This window comes from Poecilia reticulata, linkage group LG21, assembly GCF_000633615.1.
Source record: "Poecilia reticulata strain Guanapo linkage group LG21, Guppy_female_1.0+MT, whole genome shotgun sequence".
Classification (NCBI taxonomy): domain Eukaryota; kingdom Metazoa; phylum Chordata; class Actinopteri; order Cyprinodontiformes; family Poeciliidae; genus Poecilia; species Poecilia reticulata.
This window is the reverse complement of record NC_024351.1, coordinates 6,179,368-6,196,725: the sequence shown is the minus strand read 5'-3', so window position 1 is coordinate 6,196,725 and position 17,358 is coordinate 6,179,368. Positions and strand designations below refer to the sequence as shown.

Here is a 17,358-nt window from a genome sequence, read left to right as displayed (position 1 = left end):
CACACCTAGGGGCAATTTGGAGAAGCCAATTAACCTGACAGTCATGTTTTTGAACTGTGGGAGGAAACCGGAGTACCCGGAGAAATCCCAAGAAGCAGGGAGAACATGCAGAAAGACCGGTGACGGGAATCGAACCCAGAACTTTCTTGCTGCAAGGCAACAGCTCTACCAACTGCTCCCCTGTGCAGCCCTGAATGTGTCTTTTTTTTTTCTATTAACATGAACTGTGCTGAGGCAGAGATAGTCAGTTCAGTTCTGTGTTGAGGTTAAATGTTTATGGGGTGAATTTGAGCCATAAGCTACGAATGAAAGTTAGTTTGAAATTAAAAGAAGATTTTGGTCTTGGAATTTGAAAAAAAAAAAGTATAATTTAAGAAGTAATTCATTAAGAATATTGTTTAAGTGACCGTATGATGGGTAAACTCCTTCGTATCTATATATTTCTTGTTCTTGTTATACACCACTGTTCATACATAACAATGCAAAGTTCTGCAGAAAAAAATATTAATTTCACAAGTGCATTTTGCAGAAGTAACATGAACATTGAAGCAAGGTCATTAATTGTAAATGCTATGCAAGACTTGTCAAATGATAAAAAATAGTTATTTATTAAAACTCTCATATCAAAGATGAGAACAATTCTCATGCTTTATAATTAGCTTATTTTTAATTTTATTTTTTACAATTCAGACAAACTGTGCTAAAAGTACACAGTTTTATCAAATCAAACCAAATTCAACATTGTGGTGATTGTGAGGATCATCTTCAAATGTAAAACAGCCCCGTTTTCTCACTCTTTAAAGCCTCTGTGTCGGCTTGTTTTCTCTCATTAGGGTTTTCTAACATTTCACTCGAGCAGTCTGACAGATGTATAATGTGTTATTGTGCCTCAGCACGATCATTAATCGGCGCACTTCTAACCAGTCGTGGAAACCCTGAGATGGATGGAGACTCCGAAAGAGAAAGATGAGTCACTATTGTGAAGCGGTGTAAAGTAAAAAAATCTTTTATTTTCCTGGCTGTCTGTTTTCTGTTTTTGTTATTTTATGTTTAGATGGACTCTCTGGGGATCCCACTGATCTTTTTCCACTGGCTTCTTTATTAATTACTCTGTCAGAATGATGATGTAGCCATAAGACAGAAACCTTCATTATTTTTGATAATGGACATCCCACATACTGTCAATACATTTTGGGTAAGTTTGTTATCATAATTGTAATAATTCTGAAGTAGAAATTGTGTAAATTGTACTAATAGAAATAAACTGGTGCTTTTGATTTCATTAGATAATAACTTTACTGACGGGGTCCTTGAAAGATCACAATTCTGAAATAAATTATTTTCCAAATGACTCAATATGCATCTTTTTTTCTTTTACTTTCAACCAGTAAAATACAAACACAAGAAACTACTATACATGTTTTATTCCTACTTTTTTTTTTTTTTTCAAATCTAAAACTTACACTTGTCACATTTTCACAAACGTACCTGCCCACATGACCAAGACGACAACAATGATGATCATCTCCCCTGTTTGAAGATGCCGAGACTTGTCCAGGCCCTGCACTGTGGGATCATCTAGGATAAAGCACACAGTTCAGAAGGTAAATATGACACATTTATGAACCCACTGCAAGTTTTGAGTCCATGAATACCGATTCTGACAATTTGATCCTTGAGTGTTTAAGAATCCAGCCGAGTAAAATGAAATATCTTGACACAATTTTCGATTTACGCACACTGTGTCTGCGTTGATTGTGAAAAGCTTTTATCTTTTTCTGTGGCTCATCACTGTTATTAGCATTAGCTTTCAGTGAAAGAACAACAAACCAGTCTACAAAATTAATCCTACTCCAACTGTATCAACTAGACCTTGTCCTGTCTCCTAACGTGGCTGGATGGACGTGTTCCAGCGCACCACTCTTCCTAATTGGCTCCTTTAGTGAATCAACTTGTCAGGGAGCTGCCCCAAAAGTGACGGTCTGTCAGCTCTTTTCACATTATAGTAGCTTCAGTGAGTGCTCAGTTGTGACTCCAAATCTCTTTAGATATATTATGGGATGGCTTTGTAAGTGGACAGAGGAAGGGAGCCAGAGTTCACCAAAAAAAGGAGTACAAAGTATTATGATAGCTTGCAAACATATTGTCATGTGTAATCTAGATTAATCTAGATAAACAAGATGAATGCATATGTTGGAATGTCTTTTTAGTCTCCCTTATAATCTCTAAGAGCAGACTGACTAAATTACCCTGACAGCGGGAACCAATGAGGTAGGAGTGTTTTCAATGAAGCCATTTGACAACTTTGTCCTGCTGAAGGAAATTAAATCGAAGGTCTTTGCAAATAAGAAGCTTATAGTCAATTATCCAACAAGCTGTTCAACAAGTTTCAACATTTGGGAAGGGGATTAAAAAAGCTAAGTGAAGATTTATTAATGGTAAACTAAGAAGTGCAAGAATAAAAGAGTTGGCTTTCCTGCTTGTCTCTTAGTCTGTTCTTCATTTGTCAAAAAATGATCAAATGTTTGACCCTTTTTTTAATGTGTTTTTTTAATATGTATATATGTAATATTAATAGTATTTTTTGAATCTTTTTTACGGAACAATTTACAGGTTTTTTTTTCTCCCCATGTAGATGTTGTGCATTAAGCTCTGCATAGAAGTCAGAAGGAACATTACTTTAAAATGCCAGGTCAGGACTGAGGTCGCTGCTTGATGGCTTTCTCAGAGAGCTGTTATCCAGTTTATTACTCCCACATGTCCTCAAGCTACCTGAACCCACTCAGCAATTGGTTCTTTCTAATTAATTTCCATCTTTCCAGCATGGGAAGAAGTGTGTGCATTTTTACCAAAAGCCCACACTGAGACATTAGCAGCACGGCCTTTTAGTCTCTGGAGCCTCTAAAGCTCCGCTGGATCGGTTATTCCATCACATCCCCCGACGTCCTGACAGTCGCTCATGTTTTTCTATCGCTTATCTTGTGCTGGTTTTTAAAAGGGACTCTCCATTGATTACCGGAAGACTACAAAACTCTAAAGAGGTTCTGACTCACTTAAAAGAAATGGTTTAATTTTGCACACGTTTGCTCTTTTCCCTTCATTAGAGCAGTGATGTTGTTTTAGATTTGTTTCATACATCATAAAGATAGACGTGGATTTGAGAGGCAGCAGGTTTTATTCAACAGACACAGAAAGCACATTTCTGGATGACCTAAATAACATTGCAGTGCTGTTTGCACCACTCTCGTATTGTTGTGTGATTCTTTGCTAACGCAGAACAAGAGGACTTCTGAGCCTTTGATACACAGAACAGTCTGTGCTGAGATGATTACTTGAAATTCCTTCTGCTCGCCCGTAATCCCACAATGCCGATTGTAGCTCAGAACTGTGACGGGAAGATGTGCAGCAACCCACTACGGATTTAATACAGGAGTCACAACTATGTTTCTACTGATTATTTGGATTTCGGTGCTACATCAACACCGAAATCCAAAGTGCTGCGTAATTGTCAAAATAAAACGATGCAAAAAGTTTCCTCAACTTATTGCGTTGTAGAGCATCTTATCCTGCAATTATAGTTGCAAATGTTTGGGGGAAATTGCTCTGCCAGCTTTGAACATCTAGAGACAAAAGCTGTTGTCCTTTTGGTTTTTTGCAAGCTGGGGGAGAGCATAGGTTGAAATAGATTTTCAAGTGTTCAAGGTTGACTTAAGGTCTGCACAGTGATTCAAAGCATTTTTTTATCTCTGGATATTTGTACAAGATTGTTGTCCAACTGGATGAGTCTCTTCTCCAGTCAACCTCTAACAGGTTTTGCTTCAGCAAAGTTCCCCATGTTGCCTAGCCCTGATGAAGAATATCAATCTCTCCACACCACCATGTTTTATATTTATATTTGTTCAATGTCACTTTTTTGCTTTGTGGCATTTTGCAAATAGACCAAGAAGCTCAAATTTGGACTCATTTCATCTGAACCTTCTTCCACATGTTTGCTGTGTTGCCTGCATGGCTTGTGGCAAACTAAAAACCAGATTTGATTTCAACAAAGCCGTTTTGTGAAATGCCTCTAGTAAGGCCAAATTTGTGAAAACTAATAGATTTTCTGCCAACAGATCCCACCACCTGAGCGGATGACCTCTGCACTTCTTCCAGAGATACCGTAGGGCTCTTGGCTGCATCTTTCATGCTCCTCATTTCACCTGTTGGTTCAGGTTTACAGCCATGTCTTCATAGGTTTGTGTTTGTGCAATACTCTAAACAGTGCCTCATGTGATGCTGAGAGTTTTGGATGTTATTTTTGTAGCCTATCCCTGTTTTACACTTATCCACAGGCTCATCAGTATATAAAATATTGTATATGGTTGGAAAATTCCACATATATCTGACTAAGTGAAGCAAGTCTCTGTGTCAGTGCTTTTGATGAGTCTAAGTGAAACTGCTGCCTCGCAGGAGGCGGCTGAGCATCTCTTTGAAGTACTGCACAGTAATTATGCCTATGGGGACCACCTCCTTGGTTAGTCTGTGCTCAAAGAACCATGTCAAAAAAATTATCTTTTAATTTAAGCTGTAAAGTAGATTTTTCAGGAGTTAATAGGGCTATCTTTTGGGGGCGATTTTTATTACACCAATAAAACATTTTTACACCTGCTATCGATCCTCAGTTCATGCTAACAATGCTAATTTACCCATTTATAGAAATTCACCCAAACTGGCTCAAGGCTGATATTTTATTTCAAAGAAGGTGCAGAAATTTGATAACTCATATCAACACAGAAAACATACTATATATAATTTTTATTTATTTATTTATTTATTTATTTATTTATTTATTACACAGATTCTGTTAAGGTTTGTCTATGCTTAGTATTCATTCATGTTATTTTAAAGAACTTCATTAATTGCTGAGGATCATATTCCTAACTCTCGACTGTGTGTAGCAGAAATCGATATGGCTTTAGTAGGAAGCACTTAACCATAACAAAGGAGCTCTGATCTGCTCTCTCATGTCAGAGTGAGCTTGATCAAAAAGGCTTTTAAAATAATAACCAAAGGAAACGACTAAAAGACCCCCAACAAATAAAATTACTTGAAACTAATAATCTTCAAAGCATTAAAAAAAAGTCAAAAATCTCCTTATTTTATTTGGTACTAGTACAGAAGAACCATGATAACATGGCCTCTTGAGTCTTTATATTGAATGTGTCTCACACACCCATTATTACATAACCTCCTGGTCATAGCAGTGTGAAATGGACTTGTGCAAATGCACTGCGCAATGTCCCAACCACTCATTACTGAGAGGCCTCATCCAACGTTACATTTTTTATTTATTATATTTATTTAAAATTGTATCTTTGGAACTCTTTCTCCTGTGTAATTAAACAGAATATGTTTTAGCCAGAGTAACTAACATTCTCAATCTTCTGGCTTTTATAAAATATTTTGATTCTGAATAAGTAATCACTTTACATAATAGTTAGGGGCAGCATTCTATAAATGCTATTGGTGAACATGGGTCAATTTTTAGAACAAAGATTGATTTAGAGATATACTGTATTTACTCTTACTTATTTTCTTTCACCCACACACAAAAAAAAACAAATAACAGTGTCTTATGTAGGATTCAGAACCCTAACACTATATCTTTAGAAACTACTCAAGTATTTAAAACACAAAACTGTAATACGATTACGAGAGTTTATTCCAAAGTAAACGGCAAACAAAAACAGCATTAAACGTAATCAAAAAGCGTGATGGAAAAACATTGAGTTGCTAACTTCAGAAAAGCTGCATAATTAAAAACGATGTCACTGGACTTTAAACATGGGGTGTGAGGACGGAGTCAGCACTGCTGGCGTTGGATTTATGAAACGCAGACAGCGATTGCTTTAAGATGCCAAAACAAGCTCCTAAAAAATTTTATCTCATTTTACTGAACAGGCTGTTTTTCTGACCCAGTTGGAAGACCCGGAGAGGCTACAAACCTTGATTAATGCTTCACTATAAAGCTCTCTGCTTGATGGCTACACAGGTTTACGGCACTGGCAGTAAACCTGTGTATGCGCAGCAGTTTATTGAGATATGTTTATTGTAGTGTAATTGTATAAAATTATTGGAACTCAAATAAACGTGAACAAAAAAAGCAATGCAATGGATTTGTTGCATTGTAACTCGGTACATCACCGCCCTTGTTATCTTGATTTATAGTGCACAGGCTCTTCCGATTAGCTGCTTTTTGTTACTTTTTTTTTTCCCTCCGTGGACAGTCTTGCTTGCTTAACAAATTAAACCGATTCTGAGTCAGCTAAAGTGGAACATTTATGATTCCCTTGAATCAGCGTTTCCAGTTTTCACAACCTCCAACCTGTGTGTGTGATATCATTAGGAAAAATCAGCTGAGTGTGTCAGACCTGCTCACAAACAAGTGTCAAGTCGAGGCTTCATTATTTCGAGATTGAATACATTTGGCTCATCATATAGTCATGCCTGAGTTAATGCTCAGGGGTTTAAATAATCTTTTTTTTTTTTTTTTTTTTTTTTTTTACTCCAAGCTGAAAAAAAAGAAAGCTGCATAATATACTCTCCATTGGTCACGGTCTTCTTCTTTCCACCGTTTCGTGAGCTGAGCCCGTCTACTGAATTTAAAATGTTTTGGAGTCTGTAGAGAATCACCACGGTGTTATGTAACGTTGCATAAATTCAGAGCAGCTTGCCGTGCCTGAAGAGTCTGTCAATAATGTATCAGTGTCTGAGAGGAAAGCATTCTCCCTTCATCACCACCCCAGATCCCACTGTGAGGTTCTGACAGGAAGCCTTCATGTAGTTACACTCGACAACACTTGCCTTCACTTTGTCTCATTTTCAATGTCAGCTTGCTTTAAAAGGATTCAGCTGAGGAAAACAAAAAAAGAGACTTCAGCACAACAGTGGGAGATGTGTTGGCAATGGGCCGCGTCTGTCTGTGAGTTGGGATTCATGGTGAAATAGGCAGGAGGTGTCAGGCAGCAGCTCAGCTCACAATTTCTGGAATATCTGGTTTAGCTCTTTCTGTTTTTGATGCAAACATCAAAAAAGTTTAAGAATCTCACTCTAAGATAGAAAAGCAACAGCTCGCTTTTGCATCGCAAGAAAATGTTTGCCTTCGTCGAGCAGAAATGCACCTTGTGAAAGCTGAGTCGGCACTTTATGAGGATGCTTTTTTTTCTTTCATTTTTTTTTTAGCAGGAACATGGAAAGCTTGTCCTTTCCATGTTCAGCCAAATAGTGGGTTTGGCTGAACATGGAATAGAGGGCAGCCAAATAGTGCTGCTTCCCACTTTCTGGGTGGGAAGCACCCAGAAAGTCTCCATGAGGAGATCCGACACCTGAACCTCTGCTGAATCCTTATGATTCGGAGGAATTGGAGTGTCATGCTGCACCTGTGTTCTCAGCAGTCCTCACTCACACTCAATCTCTTGACGCTAAGCCCAGCTCCCATGCAGAGGAAACTCATTTCAGCTGCTTCTATAAAAGCCTGGAATGCATTGATGTGACAGACTGGTGCACTAAAAACACAAGTCTAAGAGTTTGACGCTCTAGAAGATCATTTGAATGAATCATTAACTATCTTCTCTGAAAACATAAATACCTGGTTGTCATAACAATGTCATGCGTGCTTTGGGTTCTCTGTTCAGGGACAGTGGATTATTAAGGATGAATAACAGCATGTCCATTGCGAGATGTCACTTTGTTTCAGAACAAAATTAATCAAACTTTCTTCCAACATCTTACACTCTTGTTATTAAGCTAGCATAGCTACAGGCTGTGCCAGTTCCTTCAAACATTTAAGAACTTCCTGTTTAATTTGATCAGAGGTTCTCCATTAACCAGTGTTGGCATATATCTAAGCATAAATTAACTATTCAGTCAGTTAGTTAGTTAAATATTTACAGCAGAATCAGAATCAGTTTTATTCATCACGTTTGCCCACTCAAAGCAGGAATTTGACTTTGGTTCCACTCTAAGCCCAGTGAACACTTTCTAAATACAAACACATAAAAAACTGACATAAAAATGAAGAGATCAACGTAGTGAGTTTATTGTCTACAGAACTACAGGATGCTTAAGCAGCATACCTTGGTTAGAGCTGTTAGAAGAGAACCGGTCAGTTTTCTTGAGCGTGCGAAAATGGACTTTCTTGCTGGCTTGGCTTTCCCCATAAAGCCCAATGGACTGGACTTGGATGATGTAGTCCGTCTCCTCCTCCAGGTCCCAAAGAACACAAGAACGACTGGTGGTGTTGACCTCTCGAATGAATCGCTGCATGTGTCCATCCTGTCTCTGAAAGTAAAAAAAAAAAAAAAAAATGTAGAGGGCAGCCAAATAGATGAAGCTATTGTGCAATTCCAACGATGATCGATAATGAGGAAAATTAGGTGATGAGGGTGACCACACACAGCCCCGCAAAACGAGTCTCTCGGAGAGGCCATTGTCTTCTCTTGGAAGTGTCATCGCTTCGCTTCATTAAATTTGATGAGATAATGTTAGAATCAATAAAGTGTCACACTGCAAAGGCATGGGAACAATCACAGACCTTTCTCAGAGTGCACACCGATCTGCAACAAAACTGTCCAATTAAAAATAGTTTGGAGAACAACATGCAAACTATTTCACTGTGAGAGGCAAAAATTAGGAATAAGATTGCATGCATTTCATGAGAAAAAGCTTTTAAGAATATTAAACTTTTTCTGCTAGTCAAGCTTCTGTTCTTGCCTTTGGGCAGGATGTGTGGTGTTGAGAAAATGTGCACGTGTAAAAAAAAAAAAGAAGAATGCAATGCTTAAACTCTTACGTATGCTTAAGGCAATTATGAGAGGTGTTCAGACCCTGCTGCCAAAAAAATTATATAAAAAAAAAACCCCAGAGGAGAGAGGCTTTTCGGTCACTTCAATGGAAAGTTAACTCAAATTACTGCATTATGTTCTGAGTTGCATGGCACGTATTCACGGTTGCAGGAAGTCATGTTGGATTGCATCAGTCAGTGGCGAGAGTAATCAGTTTTCTTATTTTTAAGATTTTAAAATGCGTTCATCTTTTAAAAAATTAAGCTTGTCAGTTTTACAGATGTATGTGCATTCAAGGCATAAACGTATATATGAAATAACTCATCTGACTCGGAGGTATTCTTCTTAGATTAAAGATTTTCCATGCAGCATTACATTGATTCCAAATTGGTTTTTTTCATGCAGTCTATAAGCGTCTAGACTAAATATTGCTCTAACTGTAGCCATGTCAATAAATAATCAATTTCTTCATTTGACATTTACCAATATCATATATAATATTATATGTATTTAACTTTCCTAATGTGCTCTAAACAAGCTCTAATTTATACTGAAGAGAAATTGCACAAGGTTGGTGACTTCTGATGATAGTTGGTTGCACTGAAGTTTATTTGGGGGTATCAGAGGAGATGGGGCTGAATACAATAACGCTCCTTTCAGATATTTATTCATAAAAAATAATTTAAAAACCATTTTTATTTTATTTCACAATGATGTACAAATCTGTTTTTGGTCTATCACATAAAATCCCAATTAAATACAATGAAGTGACATGACAAAAAAGTGAAAAGGTTTAAGGGTTATCAATATATAGTTTTTAAGGAGAATCTGGTTAATAATTAAATTGGAGTCATCACCTGTTGAGATATGGAGAATCCTATGATTATATCCCCCTCTGGAACCTCCCAGGACACGGTTGCTGAGTCGGCTCGTAAGTGCATGACGGACACGTTGACCGGGGCAGGGGGCCGGTCTGCAGGAAAACAGGACAGGAAGAAAGAATCTTAATGGTAAACAGTTAGAAACAATGCAAAGACGTAGATCTATCACTTAAAATAATCTAGAAACATCAGTAGACATTACCTTAGCCATCAAATCTAAGAAGCTACACTGAATTGAGGAGGTACATCTATTTCTGAAAGTGTGTTTCAGGCACTTGGGGCATTCCAATCTGAGTGTGCTAAAATGTGTGAAAGAACTACAGAAGTCATTGATAAATTAAGCAAATATCTGTTTAGCCTTCAGTTTTAACCTGGCTCACAACTAACGGTTTACGTCAAGTCTGTATGCCTCATAGAGGATGATTTTTCCTTTCCCCTTTATCACTTTGTCGTCATCTGTCACAGTTTGGTTGGCAGCAAACATGCATGCTGCAAAGAGGGGAACAAAAGCCTGGGAAGAAAAGAGCCAAAGGTAAAAGGGGTGACAGTTTTAACAGAGGAGTCTGTGCAGCAACGTTGTCTCTGAGCGATCGCACAGGTCAGATGGACAGGAAAGATGGGATTGGCTGTAACCACCAGAGGTTTCCGTCAGGGCTTTTGTGTTCACTGTGTGTCTTATCAAGTTTGTGAGCTGTCAAATTAAGCTGGGGAATGCTATTTAGAGGCTTAGGCCTGTGGAAATGCTACAAATGGAAAGAAATGACAAGAAGCCAAATATGAATGACCATATTGAATCGAATGGTAGATGCATTTTAAATGTTGTCACTTTTTGTGAACAGAGAATATTTTGTCCAGGCAATTGTGTGAATAAAAGGTAAAAAAAAATAACTTGGCAATAAAACTATTCATCCTATTTCTCTTTTTGGTTGTTGTGCTTTTGTCGATTTTACCTTGGAAATAATCATGGTATTCAGGCCACAAGACGGAATCGATGCTAATTTGAATCTACTCAGGTCAGGTCAGGCCACAGTGTCTTCTACGGATCTAAATATATTTCCCTCACAGTGTAATACCAGGCTGTTAGTGCCAGGGATCCGGGGACAAAGACCGCACTTTTGCTAAATACAACATGTTGCCCACAGCTGTAGTAAACGTATGGGTAACTTAAAATAAAAGTTTGGAAATTAGTTGTATTTTTGAATTACCTGCAAGCAGCATTGCTACCCAAAAACGTAATGCCATCTATGAGGCACAGTGGTGTTAGAGTCATGGCCAAGGTTTAATATTTTTATTATAATCTACTCAAGGGCATTGGACACAAATGCAGAAATAATTATTATATATATATATATATATATATATTTATTTATTTATTTTTCACTGAATTGTAGTGGAATCTATGAACACATTTGTTTAGCAACTAAATCCAGACAGAAAACAGTTAATTTAGTGAATCTATGGCAGCAACAGCAATAAATGGTTAATAAAGAAATAAAAATCATCAGTATGTTATGCTATGCATCACAGATGTGTAATGTACAAAATATTCAATTGAGTGCAAAAGCTTTTGATCATGTAAAAGAAGGAGAACTGTCGGGATTTGAGTCTTTGAGGCGCCAGTTTACTTTTATGATCACATTTTCTTTTGCTTCTAATGAGGCAGACCTGCAAATATGGCGGCATATTTACATGCTAGAGTTCTGCTCATCAAGACAGACTGCGAAGAGAACTACAGGAACAATAACGAGTTCTGAATGTGAAGCAGTACGTCAACTTTCTTCCTCATAGGTGGTTACATTTTTCATGCGGTGTTCCAGCTAAACGCTATGAGCACCTTCCTTTCTTTGGTAATGCTGCTGTTTTTTTGTTGTTTTTTTTTCTTTTGTGAACAAACAAACACCATCACTCCCTAATTGCCATCAGTACTTGTCTTAAAGCGAGCCCTCAGCAGGAACAGGTGTAACATTTATTAAGAGGAAGATACGTTCATTTATCTTTTAGGTCGCTGTCCTTTAGATAATGAGAGTTGCAGTCAGCCAGACATGCGTGCAAACGCAGCTACTATCCGTGATGCATTGCCTGCTGGTCATTCGGTGGTGATGAAGGAAGTAATTGCTCAGTAAAATAAAGGTGAAGACTTAACGCCTTTCCTATAACCTCACCGTTTCTCATATTAGTTTGTTCCAGAGCAAATACGCAAGAATTCTTCTACAAATTTAAGGTTTGTTGGCACACTTGGATGCATTCATAGTATTTTTCAAAGCGTAAATTGTTTGTAAAGAGGTTTATAAAGCCAAAACATTTCATGAATTTTCGGTCTGCGTGTCAACAGTTTCCTCCACTTCACTCCATCCCATTTAATCTTGGAGCAGAGAAACTTGTCACGGTAGACACCTATGTTAGCGGGATCCTGATGTTTTTCTGGCACCGACTAAGCCCCTCAACGCACACCGCGTTATGTAAGATCTGAAATTAAAGAGCAATATGTCACAGAGGACACGGTCTGTGTCGGTGCGAAATAAATGGTACGACCCACCAGGGATGTGGGAGCGCTGCCAGGATGAATCACAGCGTATAGCGAAAGCCCAGTGCATTAACTAGAGTGCACATGGAGAAATTGTGAAAGTGCTGCTGGATCTTTGGACGGCCGCAGAGCCCCGTGGAAGGGAGCCCGGGAGGAATTTGTTGGAGTAAAATATAAAGCTGTGTCATCTTATATTTCTGACCTCTACGTTTGCTTGCAAAGCACAGTGGACTGTTAGTTTATCGACTGCATATACGTTCACATCGAGACTGACAGGATGTGTTTTTTATGGTCAGATAATGGAAGCTTTCATTTATAGCAAAGGGACAGCTTTGGCAGATTTTCGATGATGGACGACTGAGACAATGGGGTAAAAATATTAAAAACCCCGCAGATCATGTTGTATTTAATAAAAGTAAATTGATATTTTAAAATCTGTGGAAAATGTACAAGTCCAGTGGATAACTATTGGCACCCAAAACATTTCCAATAAAATGAACTAACACTAAAATAATAAAATAAAATTAATAGCACTTTTTGTAAAGAATTCTAGGAACTTTAAACTATTAATAATCCATGATTTCCTCTTCCACAGGGATATGAATATAAGGTGGTGTAAAATTCACATTTTAATTTACCACTCTTCACAACAGGAAAAACAAGAGTACATGTCTAAAATCGGCCTATGTGTATCGAGTTTTACAACAACCAAAATGTGTGTTTGTGTGCTACATCTGTTTTAAGTTGGAGGACTTTAATTTAGTCATGTAGCCAAACCAGATACACTGGATGGAGAAGTATTAAGAAATTTCAAATTAATACTAGTCATTAAAAGCATTAATAGCCTGAGTAAAGATGTATGCAAATATCAAATAGCATCTTCTCAATCTGAAATGTAATGAAGATTCCAACCTTTTAATATAAAAACCTTTAATAATTGTTGAAAACGTCACAAAATAGTTGCTTCTATCACAATCACTGGTACTCTACAAGAAAGGCTTTAAATTACTCCAAGCTCTACATAATCAATTATTTAAAAAAAAAAAAAAAAACTAGACTTGGGGCAATCAAGCCAGAATGCACACATGCATGGAGGGAGGGGAATTTTGGGGCCATTAAGTCTTCAAAACAAAAATGTAAGCATTTTAAATTCATCTTAGCCAGTGGTGCCAATCGTTGGCACCCCTGCAAACCAACACAATGACTTTAATAGGCAAAGAAAAGTGTTTAACTTTAAAACTTTTAACTGTAAGCGTCTGGAAAAAGCTTAAATCTAACATGTTTTTGAACAGGGTGAAACTGCTCCTGCTTCAAACTGAAAACCAAATCTGACATGAATTAATACTCTGCTCGTTATTCAGTGCCCATAAAGGGACCATCTGAAAAATGAGTTCAGTAACAACACAATAAAACTCTCACAGTTGCATAACTCATGTTGCAGAAGGACCTTATGTCAGTGCATAAAACAAATCTGATTCCAATTACTTCTGAGATGGTTTAAAGGGCTGTTTAAAAAGCAATCCTTTTCCAGTATTATAAGGTAGCTCGTGTGTTAACTGATTTCCCATATTCTGTGGTGGAAAGTCAAAATGTTCCACTCTCCTCTGCTGGAGGTTGCCTCGCAGCTGCTCGCAAGCCCTGCTGCTGCAAATCACCTGGCAGTCGGGCTCAGGTAATATCACGCTGGTTTAATCTCATCCGCAGCGATGCCTCCCCAAGTGTTACCTTTGAACGCTGCTTCTCTAAATCCTTTGCACTTCCAGACTTTGTATGCGAAACAAGGTGAACTAATGGGATCGTTTTGTAAATAGCTTTACTCTAGTCCAGGGAGAAGAAACCGAAGCAACATTAAGCAATAGGTGGTTATATTTTCTCTATATGGCATTACTAATTGCTAAGATTTTATTTATTTATTTTTTGCTGTGTTTATAATCCTGACAGGAATAGGTGTGCTTACTGTCATTTATGTTTGAGGAGCCAAACTTTCTCCTCTCCGATCCAGACGCTGTCAAAACAGCAGTACAACCAGCTGGATTTAAGTGCTTGTCTGTGTGCATTTTCTCCCCAATCCAACTCTTTCAGCTTCCTCAGCTGAAAGTCAACATCTCACTCAGCCTGGAACGGCAACGTGGAGCATGCAGCTTGCAGTAGCGTCGCAGATTTATGAGCAGGTTTCGTACAATCGGGGTTCTGTAACCTCATTGCGACCATCAGCCACAACATGTGTTTACAAGTGTTTAAAATGTATCTCGTGCGATGGGAAATAAAATGATGGCAATGTCAACAAACGCTGCCTTTCATTTGAATTGATTCGGCTCGCATCCAGTGCCGCTATATTTGTCAAGAACGTGTCGGCAGGTTTAGGAACAACAGATTGCCAATTTGATTTGAGCCTGGCTATCCGATAAATGCAATACATTTTAAATAACGTTTGTATCAGGCCTGAGGCTCTGCCTGGGACTCGTGTGCAACTGAAGAGTTTTGTTTGAATGCACATTGAAAATATTTATTGCTCGCTGGCATCTGTTGTAGAAAATGTGAATTCTAGATTTTGATTCATTATTTGCAATCGTTTTCAGTTTTGTATGTATGTGTAATCGACATGTAGTTTTACATAATGCAATTTTAAAGATCTTTAGCATGTCAGTGATTATGTGACGATGGCTGAAAAGCATGGTAAAAAATTTTGCAGTAATTATGTAATTTTTTAAAAAACTTTCCAGATAATTACATAAGCTCTCTAAAACCTCCCCGTCATTTTTTTTCTTTCTCTGTTGCTTTTAACTAAATATTTTTAATTAATCCAGATCTCATCATGCATAACATGTCACTATGAATCCATAAGTTTCTGGACATGTATGTAAAAATTCAATTGATTTGCTTTCAAAGCTTACCTTTGAACGCTAAGTGAATACGCTTCTGAATGTCATGTTTGCGATTTAAAGAGCTGCTTTCCCTGCTCTTGACAGCAGCGTAGGAAACTGATCAGAGATGTTTCTAACCTCATGTGTCAGAGCAGAATATTAGAAAAAATTTTGTTTTTTTTTAAAGGATGACAGCAAACACCCCCGCACAGAAACAGTGACGTGCCAAGGCTGATTCTTTCATAGGTTGCACACGGTTCCACCGAGAGGCAAAGAAGGATGACATAAAGGTAGACGGAGGTATACAAAGGCAAATATGCTGTTGTGGGCATGCAAACGTAGTCACAGGAAACAGCTCAAAAATACAATTCAGAGATAGCTGAGAAAAGGTGAAAATGTGCAGTTTGTCATTCTAAACTTTCCAAATGAACAACCAAATAGATAAGGTTTGGGATTTTTTTCCCCCTCTCCTGCTCTTGTTTGTGTGGCATTTCTAATCTTTCATGTAAACAGGCTTCTCAAAATTAGCTTTATGTGTGCATGTGTGTATTTTTAGTCCAATATGTTGCCTTTAATATTGTCCAAAGAAAAATGACTGAATAGTTTTTATGCAGTTGCTTAAATGTTTAATTTGATGCAACAGAAGGACAGACATTTGTGTTATTTTTATCATAACATTTATGCTATATACTTGAACAACTTAAAGGTGGGCATCATGCTTCATATATAAAATATACTAAGTTCAAACCTAAAAGAAACATTTTAGGTTTGTTCCGAAACAGCAGATGAGTATGTGGGAAACCACATCATTGTTGAACTTGGTGGAGAATTTGTGACGTGTTGAATCTGTTTGAAATATCAGGACAATTTAGATAATTATCTGGTTTTATCTGGTTTTTCAACTGGGAAGATGAGGGTCATGCTTGGGGCTTTCAGTAAAATAACTGTCTAGAACACATAAATTACTTGTAAGGCACAAAACAAATATTCTTTCATGGCCACCTCATTGTCCAGATGGAAATTGCGTAGAAAATTTATGGCGCTGAGTTGAAAAGATGAGAGCATATGGGAAGCCTTTGGACTGTGAGATTGTGCAAAGAGGTCAAACGCCCTTCTCTCTGTCAGCATGAGCAGAGTGAAATGGTAAAAGAGATCATTTAAGACAAAGCAGAAACCTCACTAATTGTGTCACAAGTGATTTTGTTCAAAGATATCTACTCATTTTAATGCAACATGAAATAAAGCTTGAATTCATGTTAGTTTTATTTAAAGTAACCAATACAAAGACAAGGATTTTTGCAGAATGTTTCCGATATTCAGGTGCCAATAAGGAGTACAAAACCTCATCTTTGACATATAAGTCATAACTTACAATTATGACGGGGTTGTATTTTTATATAATAAGGTGCACGCAAACGCAGAGGGTTTGTAATACTTACTAGCTCCTACCAAGAAGATGTCGCTGCCAAAAAGCAACAGGAGCACCGAGTTGACCAAAACAGTCAGACGACCCATGCCTCGGTAAGAGGTGGTTGCTCTTCTTAGATAACAAAAGAGGATGAAGCACCTATCTTTAAAGTGCAACAAAACATCAAGTGTTCATTTTGTTTTTAAACACGTAAAGGTGTTGAAATTCCTCAGGGGGTCTGAACGGTCCCCGGGTGAATCTGGCTGGAGCTGGTCAGTCGGTGGATAACCTGTGAAACAACGTAACGCACGATGCCTTCAGAAACATTTTTTTCCCCCCCTCCTCTCTCACTCAGCCTTTAACAGTCCAGCGGCTCCTTCTTCCATGATCTCAAACAGTGAACAACGTGGGAGGGTTCGTTCGTCTAAATCCGGCGGCAGAGACTGCGGAGCTCCATCATCCTTGAGGTCATCGATCATCGGTGCGCACAGGTGCGAGCAAAAAAAAAAACAAACAAAAAAAAAAAAAAAACAACAGATGGACAAGAGGAAAAATGGACCTGGCTCGCAGATTGAGAGGCGTGATCCAGAACCACGGACAGCGCCTATAAGTTTGCAGAACGTCCACCCTCCTTTCCTCTCACCGTCTCTGTCTCTTCGCGTCTGAACGTGTTCATTCACGGCATTGGTCCTTCTGCGGTACTTTTTCTGTTGAACCCTAACAAGCCCAGTAACGTCACAGGTACCCAACTCCAGCGCACACGCAGGACGCACCGATTTATCATCCACGTGTTACAAGCGGAGATTGTTCGCATCGATTCGCTTGCCGCTGCCACTGCGGCCGCGTTGCACATGTCCGG

The 17,358-nt window shown here is 38.2% G+C and overlaps 1 protein-coding gene and 1 long non-coding RNA gene across 2 annotated transcripts in view; one reads left to right on the top strand and one right to left on the bottom strand.

Annotated features, from left to right (window-relative positions):
- fndc4a (fibronectin type III domain containing 4a) overlaps positions 1-17,358 on the bottom strand; it is a 19,613-nt gene extending 2,255 nt beyond the window's left edge. The window contains exons 1-4 of the mRNA XM_008397914.2: positions 16,531-17,358; positions 9,680-9,795; positions 8,115-8,319; positions 1,489-1,578 (exon numbers count right to left, since the gene is read on the bottom strand). Of these exons, the coding sequence (XP_008396136.1) occupies positions 1,489-1,578; positions 8,115-8,319; positions 9,680-9,795; positions 16,531-16,606 (487 nt within the window). The 5' untranslated portion in view covers positions 16,607-17,358. The remainder of the gene's footprint in view (positions 1-1,488; positions 1,579-8,114; positions 8,320-9,679; positions 9,796-16,530) is intronic.
- Positions 1,519-4,394, top strand: LOC103457622 (uncharacterized). The gene is made up of 2 exons (XR_532456.1): positions 1,519-1,604; positions 4,113-4,394. It is a non-coding gene; the product is annotated as an uncharacterized LOC103457622 (long non-coding RNA).